The sequence below is a fragment of the Purpureocillium takamizusanense genome, chromosome 1 (assembly GCF_022605165.1).
Source record: "Purpureocillium takamizusanense chromosome 1, complete sequence".
Classification (NCBI taxonomy): domain Eukaryota; kingdom Fungi; phylum Ascomycota; class Sordariomycetes; order Hypocreales; family Ophiocordycipitaceae; genus Purpureocillium; species Purpureocillium takamizusanense.
The window spans coordinates 1,190,803-1,208,374 of NC_063068.1; the positions used below are offsets into that span (position 1 = coordinate 1,190,803).

The 17,572-nt window shown below is 57.3% G+C and overlaps 9 protein-coding genes across 9 annotated transcripts; 4 read left to right on the forward strand and 5 right to left on the reverse strand.

The window, feature by feature from the left end:
- Positions 1-852: 852 nt before the first annotated feature.
- On the forward strand, positions 853-2,562 carry JDV02_000399 (uncharacterized protein; the record flags this gene model as incomplete). Its single annotated transcript, XM_047981200.1, has 3 exons — positions 853-1,658; positions 1,725-1,958; positions 2,019-2,562. 3 exons carry the CDS (start codon positions 853-855, stop codon positions 2,560-2,562), a joined length of 1,584 nt encoding a protein of 527 aa, XP_047837158.1.
- Positions 2,563-3,165: 603 nt separating this feature from the next.
- On the forward strand, positions 3,166-4,444 carry JDV02_000400 (uncharacterized protein; the record flags this gene model as incomplete). Its single annotated transcript, XM_047981201.1, has 3 exons — positions 3,166-3,274; positions 3,345-3,361; positions 3,437-4,444. 3 exons carry the CDS (start codon positions 3,166-3,168, stop codon positions 4,442-4,444), a joined length of 1,134 nt encoding a protein of 377 aa, XP_047837159.1.
- A 203-nt stretch (positions 4,445-4,647) lies between these two features.
- Positions 4,648-6,269, reverse strand: JDV02_000401 (uncharacterized protein). Its single transcript, XM_047981202.1, has one exon. The coding sequence runs from the start codon at positions 6,147-6,149 to the stop codon at positions 4,803-4,805; it is 1,347 nt and encodes a 448-aa protein (XP_047837160.1). The 5' UTR covers positions 6,150-6,269; the 3' UTR covers positions 4,648-4,802.
- Positions 6,270-7,664: 1,395 nt separating this feature from the next.
- On the forward strand, positions 7,665-9,039 carry JDV02_000402 (Taurine dioxygenase). Its single transcript, XM_047981203.1, has one exon. The coding sequence runs from the start codon at positions 7,817-7,819 to the stop codon at positions 9,002-9,004; it is 1,188 nt and encodes a 395-aa protein (XP_047837161.1). The 5' UTR covers positions 7,665-7,816; the 3' UTR covers positions 9,005-9,039.
- Positions 9,040-9,201: 162 nt separating this feature from the next.
- JDV02_000403 (uncharacterized protein) lies at positions 9,202-11,149 on the reverse strand. Its single transcript, XM_047981204.1, has one exon. The coding sequence runs from the start codon at positions 10,936-10,938 to the stop codon at positions 9,382-9,384; it is 1,557 nt and encodes a 518-aa protein (XP_047837162.1). The 5' UTR covers positions 10,939-11,149; the 3' UTR covers positions 9,202-9,381.
- A 598-nt stretch (positions 11,150-11,747) lies between these two features.
- AHP1 (peroxiredoxin type-2) lies at positions 11,748-12,737 on the forward strand. Its single transcript, XM_047981205.1, has 3 exons — positions 11,748-12,008; positions 12,070-12,272; positions 12,359-12,737. Exons 1-3 carry the CDS (start codon positions 11,885-11,887, stop codon positions 12,530-12,532), a joined length of 501 nt encoding a protein of 166 aa, XP_047837163.1. The 5' UTR covers positions 11,748-11,884; the 3' UTR covers positions 12,533-12,737.
- JDV02_000405 (uncharacterized protein) lies at positions 12,674-13,722 on the reverse strand. Its single transcript, XM_047981206.1, has one exon. It carries the CDS (start codon positions 13,450-13,452, stop codon positions 12,805-12,807), a length of 648 nt encoding a protein of 215 aa, XP_047837164.1. The 5' UTR covers positions 13,453-13,722; the 3' UTR covers positions 12,674-12,804.
- Positions 13,723-14,280: 558 nt separating this feature from the next.
- On the reverse strand, positions 14,281-15,276 carry JDV02_000406 (uncharacterized protein; the record flags this gene model as incomplete). Its single annotated transcript, XM_047981207.1, has 1 exon — positions 14,281-15,276. The coding sequence occupies one exon, from the start codon at positions 15,274-15,276 to the stop codon at positions 14,281-14,283; it is 996 nt and encodes a 331-aa protein (XP_047837165.1).
- Positions 15,277-15,511: 235 nt separating this feature from the next.
- Positions 15,512-16,651, reverse strand: JDV02_000407 (uncharacterized protein; the record flags this gene model as incomplete). Its single annotated transcript, XM_047981208.1, has 1 exon — positions 15,512-16,651. One exon carries the CDS (start codon positions 16,649-16,651, stop codon positions 15,512-15,514), a length of 1,140 nt encoding a protein of 379 aa, XP_047837166.1.
- Between the last annotated feature and the right edge of the window lie 921 nt (positions 16,652-17,572).

The following is a 17,572-nucleotide window of genomic DNA, read 5'->3' on the forward strand; positions in this document are numbered from 1 at the left end:
GGTGGTGGCCCGCCTTGGGGTTGCATTAGGTGGGATCCTTGGTGGAGAGGACGAGTTGACATTGCCGTTTTGGTCGACGGTCTGGCGCTTTATTACACGGCTCTAAAAGACAGGACGCTACAAGACACTATTGATAATCCAGTATTGGGGCATGTACACAGAGAGCGGTCGTCTTCAAGTTTATGTTACTACCTAGAGCATCGCCAAACAAAGGAAGCGTGCTGTTGGGTTGCAACATGAACGGCCCCACGCGCGGGAGCCACCAACAGCGTTTGTGAGTTGTGAACCCCCGCCACAGTGTGGTGTTATATGGGAGCTGATAACCCCACGAGCGTGAGCGAGCGTTGGCAACGACTAAACCACTTCTTGTCAAGCGTAACAAAGTGGAAACAGCTCGGATTTATGATCTCGGCTCTGGGCCCAACCAACAGGGCCCCCAACGACTTCCGGGCTGCGGCATAACTGCATGTGTGGCTGAGTCCATGTGTCCATGTGTCCATGTCGACGACGACTAAACGTGACACACAACACAATGTCAGCTCTCTCCACGACTTTTCTCGATTGCAAGTCGTCGATCCTCCGGTAGTGTTATCGTTTTCAATCCTTCCAAGTGCAATCAATTCGGTTCGATAACCAGTGGTCGTTGGCTACTCAAGTTCAACTAAAGCATTTCAACATCTCTCCACTCAAAGGGCGCATAGGGCGTGACCGACATTTCCCTAGCAGAAGGCTAAATATATGACGGCGATCAGCGCAACTGCTGCGTCGATACTTCTATACAGGCAACCGAACTACTCGTCTGTTTGAGCAACCCACGTTTGAGCGACATTGCCACATAGCGACTCCGCAACAATGGCGACCCAAACGGAGGCGGTGAAGCTTGAGCCTGTCGCGGCAGGCATCGTCGACTCTCAGAGCACCTCCCGCTTGAGCCACAGTGACAGCGCGGGGAGCCCCGGAGACTACGACAACAGCAACTCGTTGACAGCCTCTCGACTGCGCAAGGTGGCCGTGACGTTCCAGCTGGCCGGGGTCAACTTTGCCTCGAGCGCCACGAACGGACTTGTCGTCGTCGGCCTGCCCCGGATGACTGCCGACCTCCATCTGCCCGCGTCGCTCGCGTTCTGGCCATCGTCTGTTCCCGGACTGGCCACGGCATCGGCGCTCCTGCTTGCCGGCGCCTTTGCCGACGTTGTCGGCCACAAGTCGATGGAGCTCATAGGATGCGTCGTCAGCGGCGCCATGATCATCGGCTGCGGGTTCACCCGACGCGGCGAGGAGCTGGTCGCGCTGCGGGCACTGCACGGTGTGGCCATGGCGTTGCATCTGTCGAGCTCCGTGGGTCTCATCACCAACATCATGCCGCGCGGAAAGGGGCGCAACTTGAGCTTCGCGTGCGTCGGCCTGAGCCAGCCGCTCGGCTTCTCGGTCGGCTTGGTCATGGGCGGCGTCTTGGTCGACACCATCGGGTGGCGCGCGGGCTGGTATCTCTACGGAGGCATCACCCTGCTGCTGGCCGCCGTTGGCGCCTGGGCGCTGCCTGCGTCAGGACCGGTTGGTACGCTCAAGACTGTGGTGAGGGACATGAGGACCAAGGTCGACGGGGTTGGGGCACTGCTCGCGTCGGCCTTTATGACGCTGATATCGTACTTTTTGGCGTATGTGACTGAGCGAGCATCGACTGATCCGAAGCCTAACCCGCTGCTAACAAAGTCTCATCACAGGATCATCAGCACCGACGTATACAAGGTCAAGGAGCCTACGAGCATCGTGCTTCTCTGCCTGGGCGTCGTGGCCCTTCCTCTGTTCATCGGGTGGATGCATCGCCAGCACAGGGCCGGGAAGCCTGCTCTGATACCCAACTCTTTCTGGAGCAACTCAAGCTTTGCGACCATCTGCGCGACCATCGCCCTGTCCTTTGCGGTGCTGAACTCCCTGGAACTCTTTGCGAGTCTTTAGTAAGTCTCCATGTTCAAGTTGAGTCTCATATTGAAGATCTGTGTTTGACGATGGCACAGCTTCCAAGAGATACAGCACTTCTCCGCTCTACAAGCCGCGCTGCGTATTGTGCCGAGCGTTATAGTTGGCGTCGCGCTCAACTTTGCCACCGGCCTCGTCGTGCACAAGATTCCGGCGGTGTGGCTCATCGTCATCACTTCTCTCCTTACGGCCGGTTCTCCGCTCCTGATGGCCTTGATCAAGCCTCAGTCAACGTACTGGACCGGCGCCTTCTTTGCGCAGATTCTCATGCCATTCTCCGTGGATGTGCTGTTCACCGTCGGCCTCATCATCGTGACCGACACATTCCCCGACGACAAACAAGCAATCGCCGGCGCCGTGTTCAACACTGCATCGCAGTTTGGGAACTCACTCGGGTTGGCCGTCATGCAGGTCGTCTCGACGCTCGTGGCCAAGAACAACGCTCGCATGACGCCGCCTGGCCCTCTTCTGGAAGGGTACAGGGCGGCCTTTTGGACCATGCTGGCACTCATGATTGGGTGCACGGCTATAGGAGGTATTGGGCTACGAAAGACTGGGAAGATTGGCTTGAAGCAGGAGTAAAGGCGTTAGTCGGTCCAAGAATGTAGGCGCCGTTCAGCCACTTGAATGCTAACAAATGGCGAATCAAGCTTAAAAGGGTCATTTTCAGTGAACCTATGCAAGAAGCTGCGCTGACGGTCGCTGCAATGGGATAGTGCTTCTCTTTCATCCAGTGATTCACAGCTCGAAGCACCAGGGCGGGTGACTCAACGCCGCGCGCGACCCTCTGAACAGGCCTGTTCAGGTGATGAATGACACGCTGTAGGTACGAGAGCTTAGCAGTCAAGCAAACATTCACTGGAGCGATGGTAATGGAGGTGGTTGGGGGGGGGGGGCAGTGACTTGCCTGTTCACCCAGGACGCCCGCCTACTCTTTGACCTGTTCTGCCCCAGCGCCATCCTTTTCTACTTCTCTTCCCACAACGTCGCTGTCCTCTTAGAGAAGCATCCTGAACCGCCTTGACGGACAGCCTTTTTGTTGTACTTCGTACATATCCACCTTTGCGCACCGGTCTTGAACACGCGACAAGATCTCTCCCGTATCGCCTCTGATCTTTCTATCACTTTCTCCCGTCGCGCTTAACTTCAAGACCTTCATCCTCTCACTTACTTTCGATCATCAAGATGGTATCTCTCGCTACAATTGACGAGGCGAATCGCACCATAAAGCCTATGCGCCCTTTGAAGGGTATTCTAAAGCAGAAAGTCCAGCTAAGCTTTGCTCCTGTCGAATGTTGGTCTCATCTTCCCTTGTCTTCGGCAAGTCCCATCAATTCTTCAGTATAGCTGACATAGAAGCGCAGTCCACGGCGGATCTCAAGTTGACTGCGCCCAAAACCACCACTTCTTTGCAGCGCCTGGTATCAAGCCTGAGCACGTGCCCAGACAGTTGTAGGACGACTATCTGTACCACTTGCACATCGCTTCGGTATCGGACTGGTACTCCCGCTACCCACCTGTGGACGGGAGCAAGAAGAACCGAGTCACATTTGACGACCATCGGACGGTCAAGGTGTTTCTGATCGATGGTCCCATGGCGGAGTGGCCCTGCTACCCGCACCACGACCCGGGCCACATCCGCGTGTCCGAGCAAGAGTACTCCACGGAGGATCTGGAGATGATCAATAGTGTGCCAGACGACGACGACGATTGCCCGGAGCAGCTGTACGAGTGTTCAGACTCGAGCAGTGACACCTCTAGCGAGGGCGGTCTTGCCACGCCTCCGCTCGGCCCCATCAGCACCTTTGATGTCCTCGACATCAAGTTTGCCTCCCGCAGCTGGGACGATATGATGGAAGAAGACGAAGAGATTGAGCTTGGAGTTCCCGTGTTGGAAAAGACCATCTCCACCACTCATTCGAATATCGCCATCTTTGATGGCCTCGGTACCGGCATCAAGGGACGACGATGGGACGAGGACGATGAAGACGACTTGCCTGTCTTGCCCATGACGGCTACGCCATGGAACGCCGACGTTTTCGACGGTCGAGGCCTTGGAATTACAGGGAAGCGATGGGATGAAGACGATGAGGATGAGATTGCCCTGGATGTCTTGTCGGCGACCATCTCCCAGCGCGCCGCACCACAGATTACTATTTTTGACGGACTCGGTACGGGGATCAAAGGACGCCGGTGGGATGACGATGACGATGACGATGACGACTTTGACATCTCCTCCTACGCTATCGTCGCAGCGATGGCAAAGCAATCCCAGCGGAACACGGACGCTTGTCGTGCTTTGGGAAACCGCCTAAAGAGCCCGTCTGGGAATGACTCGGAAGATAACAACGAGGTCCGACGAGGGGAAGCGTGTAAAAAGAGCCCATGCATAGACGTATGGGATGGCAGGGGTCTCTCACTTCGGGGCATGCAGTGGGCTGATGACGAGCTTGAGGAAGATTGACGACAGCGCATTGAGGGCCGCCAAGGAACCATGGGGGTCGTCAGACCGAATGATATGTATCTAATTAACGTACATGTAATGAGCGGTGCTTTGACTAGGTGATAGCGGGCTGTTGATAATCTGTTTGTATTCGTTCGATCTTGAGATATAGAGCATCCTGCCGCCCCAGTCCTTCAACATGAATGTTCCTTGGCATATCACTGCTGCTATCGACGCTCTCGTCGCTGCCGCTGCCTTCGCGGCCCAACTGGTTACCCATATTATACTCAATGATATATGAAATAGCATGGGCTGGTAGCTGAGCCCATCTATCTCCTGAAAGAGAAAGCTCATGCATCTCGCCGTTGCCAGCCCCAACCTACGCCCCCTTGCCCTCCTGTGGCACTGCCGAGTTCATTCCAGTGAAAAACACCTTGAGCCAATTTGCGAATGCATCTTGGATCGCCCCTAACCATCCGGAGCTGTGCTGGCCGTAGCTGGGGCCGTCTCCTCGGCGGTCCTTTGTGGCCGCCAAGGTCTCGACGCCAGTCTCGGGCCACGACATGGAACCCAACTTGAAGGTGACTTGGGAGCCGTTGATACGGAGAAGGTCGGCAACGGGGATGATGTGCCTGTCGGCGCCCCCCGATGTCTTGGAATCCAGGAGACTCGTGAGAACGTTTCGCATGCCCTCGACCGCCCCGCGTTCGAGTTCTTTGCCATACTGTATGATGGCCTCGTTGCGGTGTTCCATTTCCGAGATCTTGGCCAAAAGACAGCCAAAATTCTGCAAAGATGCGCATCTCCCCAGGGCGGGTTCGGCCGAGAGGAGTCCCGGATTAGTGGCAAGGATCCCGTCGGATACCCGGTTGGCCGTCTTGATCTTGGCCCTCATCAAATGGTTGGCATAGATGATGACGTTGGCACCGGCGTTGTATAAGACGTCTTCGGGCGTGGTAGAGTACGTCGTCGGCACCACGACGATGGGTGTGTGGCGGTTTCGGACACGGAAGCGTCGGATAAAGTCCAGGATCTCGTCGGGCTTCTTGCTCTTGCTGTGGATCATGATTGCGTCGGCACCGGCGGCGCAGTACGCCTGCGCGCGAGCGAGGGCGTCTTCCAGGGCGGCGCGGACGGACGCCATCTCCTCGGTGGCATCTTGCTTCCGCTTGCGCGTCGTGAAGCTCTCGATCCTCGCCGTGACCATAAAGTCCGCAGACGACGCCGCCGCCTCTTTGAAAGCCATGATGGTCGCTGAGAACTCGTGCATATTGGCTTGCCCCTGGGAGGCGGACGACGCAGCGAGCGAGTTGACCTTTGCGCCAGGCTCCGAGACTTCCTTGTCCTCGATGACCGCCATGGAGATGCCCATGCTCGACAGCTTCGCGACGAGAGCTGGGATCTCGGCCCTCGGGCCGCCGCTGTCGGCGTCAAAGGCCCAGCAGAGCTTCCGGGACTCGTCGTTTTCGTGACGGCCCGCGTCGGCATATGTAATGAGAGAGGCCCGCTCCAGGGGCGTTATCATTTCGGTGTCGGGGATGCCCAGATATGTGGTCTGGGTGAGGCCGCTGACCCAGACCCCGTGGAATGACTCGCCATCGCTGCCAATGGTTGTTCTCACGAGGTCAATGGACGAAGGGTCGTGAGCCTCCACGAGGCGGACCTTGGCGCGGTTCTGAGCAAGTGCAGACTTTACAGAGCTCGACATGGCTTCTGAATTGGTCATCAGACGGGAGGGCTTTTTTTGTTCCTTGAGAGCTGTGAATAAGAAACAAAATCAAAAGGTACAGGGCGCGCAATGAAGTCAGAAGCACCTGTTGTTGACAGTGGATATTCAAAGTTGGAAACACCACAAGATGTGATGGCCAGATCCCACATGTACTGAGCACCCTTTTCTTATGCTCCAAGCCTTTTCGTCAACGCATGTACATGACATCAGCTACGCGAGGATAAGAGACACCAAGAGCAGGCATACTCTCCCGCTCTGCCCCGCGGCGGGAGTTGCAGCGATCGCCGACAGCATTGCCGCGACTTCATCATCACAAACATGCAACAAGAACCTCCCCACCAACCATGAGGCTTCAAAAGCTGCAAGTGAGGCAATCACCCGTCCGTGCTCGGTGAGGTCCTCTGAAGCACGTCGCAGCTGAGACATTCAGCCGGCCGTGTCTAATCAGACGCTGCCGTCTATGCGCAGTTTCCCCATGTCAGACACGCAGGACCTTTCCCGGCCGGGCCGCGGCCAGCTGCATAATGGTCGTGTGGCCACCTTCCAAAATCGTCTTGAGAGGACATGATGCCGCCCTCCCCCAGTTACTTTGCGACCCCCCGGCCGTTTTTGTCTTACCCGAGCATGGACAGGGCTTCGTCTGGTGCTGGACCGTTGCACGATCGCTGCACGTAGTTCGTGCCGGCGTTTATCAGTCCAGTCATTCCCTCATCTTCATCTCAAGCCGGGTCGGTCAGCAATTGCATGTGACCAGTCGCGCGCCACCAGAGACCCTGGTCACTATGGGCTGCAGTGTTTCCAAAAGCATAGTGACAGGACCACAGAAATATGCGACGAGAAACACAACATAGGCTCGAGACGGCAGGGATGATGGGGCCGGCCGCGGTCGTGCAACCATGTAGGCAGCCGCCTTCTGACAGCCTGTGCCGCAAGAGGATGCCACGAATCCTCGGTTATCATGTTACGACTTCATGTTGAGTTGCCGACAAGTATTTGCTGATAATGACCAAATATTGCGTCAATGTCGGTGTAAGGCGAACCGTTCAAAGGCCACAGACAAAGGCGCCTTCTGTATTGTCAAGGTTACAACGTCGTATCGGCACGGCCGCATCAATATTGAGCGTACTGCCCACCCTGCTTGGCTGTATTGGGCTACTTACAGTTGCCACTCCGAGACACTGTACGCGAGTTGCAGGGGCTCTTTGCAGGCGGCGGCTCGAATGGTCCGCTGGTATGTATCCTGCGCCAGCTTGCCGAACGCCTGTCGTGTTTCTGATCTCAGCTCAAGCCTGGCAAGCCACTGGTGTGCCGTTTCAATTGATGGCTGCAGTAGAGGGCTTGGAGATAAGCACAAAGGAAAGCTGAAGAAGTCTACGTAATGTAGTAGCTCGAAATCGACAACGATCAGCGAGTTCAGCAGAGCTATGCTGTCGCCTATATTTAGTAGTCAATGCTTCTGTGCAATTTGTATGGCCTCTTACACAGCCGAGAAAGTACATGTAGTACTCGTGCTCTAGATTCACTGTCCGGTAGGGTACTGGTCTCGTGCCCCCTCCCTAGATCCCAGTCTGCACATCTCTTTAGCCTTGCTCCCCCTCTTCTCTCTCTGCTCGCCCGCCCTTGTTCATGCCCATTGAGCATCTATCCGCTTTACCGCCAGCGCCATGACGCCATTCGACCCCGAGAAGTTCCACGACGAGGCGCTTACACCCAATGGCATCGATTCAATATTCGGAGTCCCTGACTCCAGTCTCAGCGGGCTGTTGAGCTATCTGGCTGCCAATAAGCCGAAGCCACAGCACGTTGTCATGGCCAACGAGGGCGGGGCCGTCGCGCTCGCCGCCGGACACTACCTCGCCACGCGCAGGGTGGCAATGTGCTATCTGCAAAACTCGGGTCTTTCTAATGCGTTGAATCCCCTCCAGAGCCTGGCTGCAAAGGAAGTGTTTGGTATTCCCATGCTGCTCATGATAGGGTGGCGCGGCAAACCAGGAATCAAAGACGAACCTCAACATGCTTTGATAGGTCCGCGTCTTTTAGACAACCTCAGAGCCAACGACATCCCTTTTGAGGAGTTGCCAGAGTCTATACAGCAGTCAAAGGAAGCAATAGGGCGGTTGATTTCAAAGGCACTAGCAGAGAAAACGCCGGTCGCACTCATCGTGCCTCCCGGAGCCTTCACCCCCTATACCAAGGGAGCGACAATCACAGCCGTAGGCGGCTGCGAGAAACGTGTTCATGTTGAAGCCGAGAGATGGTTCACCCCAGAGTCAGAGTTGCAGCTTTCCCGCGAGATCGTTGTGAGGCGCGTGCTCGCGCACATGAAAGAGGCCGATGTCTCCGTGTCGTCGCTCGGAGGGACCAGTCGAGAACTATACATGGTCCGCAAGGAGAGAGGCGAGTCTCTCTCATCAAACTTCTTTTGTCTCGGAGCCATGGGACATTCCTTTGCCGTGGCCAACGGCATCAGGCTCCGGCGTGCCACGGGGCGAGTGTTTTGCATCGACGGCGACGGGTCTTTTGTGATGCATTTGGGGAACAACGCCGTGTTGGCGGACATATCACAGCCTAACCTGGTGCATGTGGTGGTCTTCAACGGGGTCCATAGCTCGACGGGTAACCAGCCCCTCACGATTAGCAGAGAGGCATTTCTGGCGGCCGCCAATGGTCTCAGCTACGAACGCAAGTTCTTTGTCGACAATGCTGAAGCGCTGGATCGGGCGTTGGGCATGTTGGACGGGCGGAGCACTCTCATCTTGGTGCTGGCTAATGAATCGGCGTCAGCGAGCCTTCCGCGGCCGTCGGAGACTGCCAGAGAGTTGAAAGACGTTTTTATGGGGTTCTTCAGTTAAGATCCTTGATGGTCTGGGGTTGGGTTCGTTGGTTGGTATGTACCTTGTAGTTGAAAAGAGCTATGGGGTACTGTTCCCTCTCTATACATGGTTGGCGAGGTTCCCTGAACACTGCTATCGTTTCAATCGCTGGCAATGCCTCGGCAGCAACTCGAGCAACAGTAGTCCTCGCGCGAGAAGGACAAGCAACTAAATTAGCCATCATCCGAATCATATCTTACATTACTACAGTAGTTTTGCTAGCTAGTTTAGAAACATGCATGCTGTTTTCATAAGAAGGCATCCATGTGGTTGCGCCGTCATGTTTTAGGTTCCCACAAGCCAAGTCAGTCGCTACTGACGAATTCTGATAAGACACCAAGTCCAGTCCCGCCGTTTTAATCTTCATTCCCAACACGTCCATTCTGGCCGCTACATGTAGGAGCCTCCTCATCACTCTGCTCGTGTTCCTCTGGTAATTCATGAGCGTGCAATTTCATGTTCACAAATATGACGAATAGGCCCAGGTCATAACCAATTCGCAAGGCGCCAGCGATGACAAAGGCAATCCAGAACCGGTCGGTGCCAGCAAGCCAACCAGTCAGACTGGGGCCGACGGTGGACGCCAGCGTTCGAAGCATGCCCGTGATGCCCATGACGGCAGTGCGCTCCTCGGGCTTCACGACGGCTGCGATGAAGGCGGCCCGGGGGCCTTGGTCCATGTTGTTGAGGCCGGTGCGGATGAAGAGGAGCACCACCGTCAGCGACACGCTCTGGGGGATCGGGAAGAGCAGAACCGCGGTGGAAGATGGCAGGTGCGTGAATACCATGGTGTTGATGAGTCCTAGGTGCCGGGCAAGTGGTCCGGCGAACATGGAGGAGACGGCCATGAGGACGTAGCTGATGGACATGATGTCGCCCAAGACCGACTCGTCCAGGCTGAACTTGCGCGCGAGGTAGTAGTTGGTCAGCGCGTACGAGACCATGCCGTCTGCCAGTGAGTCGATGGCGAGCAGGATCCAGATTTTGATGGAGACGACCAGTGACTCTTTGGATATTTGAGAGAAGCGGCTGAAGAGCCCGTTCCTGCGCGGCTCATCTCGCCCGACTGGACTTGCGGGACGTAGTCGTCGCTGCTGCTGGTCCGCGTCAAGTTGAACCGAATCAGATCGGTCCCGGCCATTGCCTTGTGCAATTGCATCTCCCTGATAGCCGTTGATGCGATCGTGTTCCGCGGGGCCTAGAAGCGGATCCGCGTCGGGGGATTTATCGTCTGTATCCGCCATCAAGTCGGGCGACTCGCACTTGTCGCTCATGAGGAGGGCGCAGATGAGCGAGGTGACGCCCATGGCGGCGTAGATCCAGAACATGTCATGGTATGCCTCGGTGACGGTGCCGCCGCGCCACTCCTGGAGGACGTGGACCATGCGGCCGGCGACTTCGGTGCCCACGGCCGAGCTCATGGTCGAAATGGTCACGTACCAGGACAGGACATCGGCACGGGTCGAGGGCTCGGTGAGGTGCGACAGCGTCGACTCTTCGATGGAGCGAAAGGGCCCAAAGTCGCCGCCCGTGGCGCTGATGACGCCGACAACGGCGCCGAAGAGCAGGATCCAGTAGTTCTCAAAGTAGACGAAGACGAGGCCCGAGAAGACCATGAGGGCGCCGCCGAGGATGAGGATGCGGCGGCGGCCGGTGCGGTCGGCGACCAGGGCGGTGAGGAGCGAGAGGATCACGTCGCCGACCAGAGTCAGGGTCATGAACAGGCCGATCTTGAAGTCGGAGTAGTTGAGTGACGACATGAAGAGGGCAATGATGAGAGAGATGGCGCCAAAGGCAAACATGCGGCACGTCCGGCCGAGGATGACGAGCCATGCGTCCCGACCAGTCACCCACACAGAGGTGAGGCCGAGTTCTCGACATGTCCATTGCAAGGCGCCGCGAGCCGACGCCATGGCTGTTTGTTGCCTACCTTGTGTGAGGCAGGAGAGTTTTGGTGGTCGCGTGCGTGATGTTTGGTCCGGCTCAACCGGAAGGGGCGGGATGAAGGAAAAAAAAACCAGAGGTCAACAACTCGTGAGATTGACAAACAAGCTCGTGTGCCCGATTGACAAAACTGGATAGTGGGGGGGTTTGGGCCACATCACTAACGCGTCAGCACCCGGGGCCATGGAGGGTAGCACGGCAGTTACGTATGTTGAGAGGGAGGGTAAGCGATGGCGCAATGGCCTGCAGGATGGACGGCAAACCCATCTGTCTGTCTGTCTGCACGAGAGTGCCAAAGCGATGTCTCAGTGGCATTACTGAATCAGTGCGCTTGCTTGCCTTTGCTTTTGTGTGCCGCCTCTGCAGAGCCCCCCATGTCGTCTGTGACGATATCATATGCAACTACTCCTGTTCGTCGTCACACAGGGACATGGATTAGTATTCCACATTGATGGTGTCGTATATGCATGACGGCTGGACACGGAATCCCCGTCCGTTCTCCCGCGATAGCTGAACCGCGGATGGCGTTGCCTTGCATCAAGCGTTCCGAATGTGGCTGTATCTCGGCGGTTACGCAACGAACTGGGCGCACAAAGCTCGCTCGTCTCATGGCGCGGGCGGGCGGGATAGAGTGAGCATGGTTCCGGGCCGGGGGGGACTAGGTTATCGCTTGGTCGGGCCGGATGGATGAGCTCCAGTCCGTCAGGGTCGATCCTGAATCTCCAAGGGGGAGGGGGGAGGGGGAGGGGACGTCTTTTACTTCTTTACCCCCATTGAAGTATTGGCCAACATCCAGCCCCTCCAGGAATCCAGACTGTTCAACTGCGACGAAATTCCCTGCTAAACTGCCAGCATCTACTTCTCCTCCAGTCGTACGTGCTGGGGTTATCGATTGACACTTGATCGTCCAACAAGATGGCAGCTCTCAAAGCCGGAGACAGCTTCCCCGACGGAGTCACCTTTCAATATATACCTTATGCTGAAGAAAAGGAAGGTGTCAGCTCTTGCGGCGTTCCCATCGCGTACGATGCCTCTAAAGGTGCGCTCCTTCCCCCTCCTCCTCCCCCTCGTCCGTCCGCTTACATGCAACCCCGCGACAGAGTTTGCAAACAAGAAAGTCGTCTTGTTTTCCGTCCCCGGCGCTTTCACAGGCACATGCTCCGAGAAGCATCTCCCGGGTTACATCAAGAACGTGTCCCGCTTCCGAGAGAAAGGGGTTGATGCCATTGCCTGCATCGCCTACAACGACGCATACGTCATGAGCGCCTGGGGCAAGGCGAATCAGGTCAAGAATGACGATATTGTGAGCCTATGCCTGCCTGCGCGCCCTGGTGTCTTGGCCGCTCAAGAACAGATTTGCTAAGAGTTTTTGTTTTGTTTTGTGCTCAGCTTTTCCTATCCGACACCAACACCGCCTTCTCCACGAGTCTCGGGTGGCTCAAGGGCGAACGCACGGCTCGATACGCAATTATTATTGACCACGGCAAAGTAGTTTACGCAGAGAAGGAGCCGGCGCGAGAGGTGACGGTGTCGTCGGCCGAGTCTGTATTGGCGCAGCTCTGAGTTGCGCGGACGCTCAAAGAGGCATTCCCTGCTGCGGTATCCCCGCAGGCTCTGCGATGTCCTGGTTTGCAACGAGCGTGTTGGCGCTGGGCGATGGCATCTCGTCAAGGCGAAGCGTCAGAGTCACTCAATGTAGTCAGGTGCGGTGAAAGTGTCGCTATAGTATTAGTAGTGCAATGATACTCTGGAATGTCTCAATCATGATGAATGACCCAGCGACTCCAAACACCAGCAGACCATGAGCACACTCCAACCCCGCCCAAGTCTCAGCACTACTGGGAATAGCTCGGCGGATGCTGGTCGACAACATAGAATGTCGCCTTGAGGAAACACAGCACCTCAAACACCGCCTTCGCAATGTCAATGGCCTTCTTCTTCCATTCCGACTCGGACCACAGGCTCCGCAGCATGTTATCCTGGATGACGGTCACGATGAAGCGCACATGGTGGTCCTCGGCCGTCCAGCCCGTCTTGTTGGGGTGGTAGACGAGGTACTTTTGCGACCGCGAGTTGATAGCGTCTTTGGCGGCCTGCGCTGCGCGTCCCTTGTCGGGCTCGGGCGCGGCGGCGCTTGACGGACCTGTGCGGGCCGTCTTGCCGAGGAAGTCGGCGTGGAACTCGAGCCACGAGCCGCGCACCCAGTCGCTGTTGAGCCACTCCTGGAACTTGGCGCTGTCCTTGAAGGGGAGGAGCTCGAGGATGAGGCGTTCGTGCTGGGCAGACAGGAACGAGGTCGACGGGGGCCCGGCGAAGGGCGTGGGGCTCATGGTGGAGTTGTTGTTGGCGGACATTGGAGGGTGTGAGGAAGAAGGTGGTGCGCCCATGGCCACGACTCGCGGATATGCAGATGCAGGGAGTGAGTCTGATGATGGCAACTGGTGATAGCGTGAGGTAGATTTGCGAGCCCGTGGGAGGCACATGGATCAGTTGCTAGAACATTGGGCAAACAAAGATACACAAACGCCCATTTCCAAGAGCTATGGGCAATCCACAGGGACCCCTCGCTTGGGCAGAAACGGCATCTTATAGACGACTTTTTGCTGGACGACTCTCGGGTGGCTCGCAACAACAGGGCCGTTGGTCGCGACTCGGCTGCCTCCTCCCGCCCGGCCGGTGCTGTAAGACGATTGGCCCGCGAATGCGACGAGGGCGCGTTGTGGAGGCTGAGTCGTCATGTTCGGGGTGAGAAGCTGAGTCCGTTGCAGCGAATTAGCGCCAGAGGGCCCTCCTTCATGACGCGGCGCGGGCGCCGAGCGTACGTCGACCCTTGATAGATGCATGGCGGATGGTGTTGACACCCACAACTCGGGGCTTTTGATGCAGCTATCCAAGAAAGACGTGCTTGTAGCGGGAATGGGCCTCCTTTACCGGGTAGAGTATGCCAGTGACCGGGTTGCTTTTCCTGTTGCCTGGGCTTAGCGGCGACGCGAGTTTTACGACGGGAGTCGGCCAAACAGTGCCGCGACCAAGATCCAAGGTCGCAACCAAGTGAGGTATTTCTGATGCCGCAGCGGCAGCGGCGTCCAAGAGATCAAACCGTCTGTTGATATGCATGTTTCCCTGGTGTGATGATGAAAAGGTACAGATGTGGACGACTCGGGGATGTATAGATGTCACGGCTACTTGCAGCCCAGACTGATACAAGTAGTGGATGGTCGTGATGGTGCTTGGCTCGTTTGTGACTACATTCACCGTACGGTGCACTACTCTCGTACATTTCGCAAGACTAGCAAACGAGAGAGTTCGTTTCACAGAGTGCAATACGTGTCAAGTGCCCGCTTCTCCTTGTCCGGATCCAGCCCGACCTTGATACCCGCAGGCAACCCGTCGTCGTCCAGGGACTTTAACCACTCCCACGTATCCGCAATCGTCTCCTTCGCCGGGCGAATCTTCAAGCCCGCCTCCATCGCCCTGCTCACGTCCACCTGGTACGCGGGGCGGTCCTTGGCCTCGGGCCGCGCAACCCACATGGGCATCTCGACCCAGTCCCCGATGCCGGCCTCCTTGACCTTGTCCATGCCCAGCCAGCACAGCTCCGCCTTTCCGCCGCCGGCAACGCTGTTGGCCGTCTCGAGGAAGTCGCCCATGGAGATGTGCGCCATCTCGGAGACGAGGTTGTAGGCGCCGTCGAGTCTCCGCTCCGCGACGTCGACGACGACGAAGCGGGCCAGGTCCCTCGCGTCGATGAACTGCAGCTGCATGTCCCTTGGCCCGGGCGCGAGCGTCTTGCCCCCCCTGGCCATGCGGGTGAGCCACCACGGAAGCCGCCAGATGTTCTCAAACGGCCCGAGGATGACGCCGGGCCGGATCAGCGCGGTCGGAACGCCCGACTGCAGGGCGAAGCGCTCCCCGCGCACCTTGTCCTTGAAGTACTGCACCTCTGTCTTTTCGGGGTCAAACAGCGGCGTGCTCTCCGCGAAAGGCCGCGGGGCGCCTTCAAAGTTGTACACGCTTATGGTCGAGACGTAGATGTAATGCTTGACCCGGCCGCGGAGAGCCGCCACGGCCGACTCGACGGCTGCCGGGTCAGTCGCCCAGGTATCGACAACGGCGTCGAAGGAATGGCCGTCGAGGTTCGCGTATCCCCCTTTGGCCAAACGATCGCCGACAATGGCCGCGGCGCCATCGGGTGCGGCCGAGAGGCCGCGGTTGAAGACCGTCACATCGTGACCCCTCCTGAGGGCTTCCTCTGCGACGTGGCGACCGACGAAACTGGTGCCTCCGAGAATGAGTATCTTCATCATTTCCGAGTTGCCGACCTTTTTTCCCTTGGTATTTCGCGACGATGCGGCGTTGGTTGCCTTTATAGGTTGCGAAGACTGCTCGGCCACCCGGATGCCAATTCAGCCGTCTTAGAGCGACGCCTTCGGGTACTGCGCCCGCCTGTGCTGGAAATAAACAGCCCTGGTTGGTACTAAATGACACGTACGCTATTGCCATGGGAAGATGCTCAAGTCGCCCCGGTTCGAAAGACGCTCCTCATTCTTCGTCGCCCATTGTCAATGATACGCTGTGCAAGTTTGGCAGCCCAGCCTTAAACTCATCCAGGTACTCCTGATCAATGTCTAGATCCCACGGCCCATTGCACGATTCTCTCTCCCCAAAGTCGATGTTCAGCACGCGGAGAGTCTCCCCGTGCCTGGCCCTGAGCTCTTCCATGTGACGTCTCGTCGGCGGCGAGTGCGGGCTGCCCAGCGTCTTGCGTATGCCCTCGTTGAAATCGTACGGCGTCCAGCAGAACTCGCGCAATCGATGCATCGTCTTGAGGGCATCGGGCTGGAACACGAGCGATTCTTCGTCGTCGCTGTCGTGCAGTATGCCGTCAAGCACGAGCGCCTCCAGGCACGGAAGCTGTGCCTCTGAGAGAGCGGCTGCGAGGCCCTTGCGTCCGAGGCAAGGCGTCAGACACCCTTGGAGCTCGAGGCGTCTGAGCAGCGGAAATCTGGGAGCCGGCGGCTCGATCCATTCGTGGAAGTCGCTGTACATGTCGGCAGCCATGTCGGTGAACATGTCAATGTGTATATGATGAGTGTAGAGGTCGAGGAAAAGCTCCCTCAAGCCGCGAAACTTGGCCATGGCGCTCCTGAGGCGCGCGTCTGTGCCCCTGTCGTGAGAGAACGGGGGATGCCAATGGTAAGGCAATTCTAGACGGAGGCTGCGTAGTGTCGACGGCAATTGGCCCAGCGCGCTCGTGGCCTCTTCAATGTCCTTTTGGGCCGTGGCGTCGTCGCGGGGGTCGTGCTCGTAGTCGTCGTCCGAGTATAGAGCGACCGAGACGTTCCTCACGCGCGAAATCCTCTCAGGCCCCATGGAGGTCAGCAGCAGCTGCAGATCCGGCGTGTCGCTGACCCGGAAAACCGATCCGCTCAACAAGAGAGAGCCGGCGATTTTGTTCAGGCGCCGTGAGGCCAGAAGCAGCGGCACGATGGGCGCCTTGCTTTCGGCGCGCTCCTTTAATATGCGTTTTCTCATCCACGGCGCGATCCCTGGCACAAACTCGGGGGACGCAATGTTGAAGCATCGCGCCGTGTCGACTGAGCCGTCTGCCGGACCGAGGCCGAGCGCGAGGCGGACCACTTCAATGAGGACTTCGTCAGGGAGGCATAGGAGCGAAGGCATGCTGACTTGTTGTCTTGGCGCGTCGAGTAGCCCAGGTCTATGAGGCGACAACTTGAACGACAACGACCCAGGCTGTCAATTGAGGAAGCATCGTGTCCGATGCGATTGAGTCCATGTCGGCGCTGGATCCTTTTTGACAGTACGACAAATACGATAAGCGGGGTTGCCGTCTGGTGGTGGTTCCGAGTCATTGTGCGGTTTCTTGCGGTAGCGTTGAATGGCGATGAATAGCTTCACTGCGAAAATGGAGGGAGATTGTTTGGCGACTCTTCATGTCCACACCAGCGGATGGGCGTGTTCATCTGGCTCTCTGCTCTTGCTCAGTGGATGGCGCACTTCCACCAACGTCTAAAGTCGAGTCAGTTTGCAACGCCCCCGCTAGGCCTGCTCCCACGAGCTCTTCAAGACGGTGCCGTAACCTGCGAGCTGTCAATGAACAAAAACCACCCTCTCCCATGGCTTGCACGACCAAAAGTACAAGAGCTTGTCAGCAGAATGTCTTGCCTGCAGCACCAAACGGCGACGCCGTCCCGTTTGTGAGCTGCGTCCGCCGCTCGGCGCGCACTTCTGCTGGCACTTCTAGAACCATCGCATCGCCAAGTTCCGGACAGCCGGGACGGGGCGACAGACGCCACAGGGACGAGCAGCCAGTGCCGTGTCATCATGTTTCGGCACTTGGGAGAGGCTCTCCTCTTCCTGACTGGACGCATACGGTACGGTACGGTACGGTACGGTACGAACCAGACACGCGACGCTAATAGCAGTAAGAAACAAAGCTCGGCGCTTTCCAGGGCACGGGTTGGGTGACAAATGTCAAGATCCCGTCAGATCGATCTGTGCCTGCCTGCCTGCCTGTCAGCACACTAACTTACTAGTTAAATGCCGTGCGCTGCATCTCCCCGAATCTCGCAGCACCAGTGG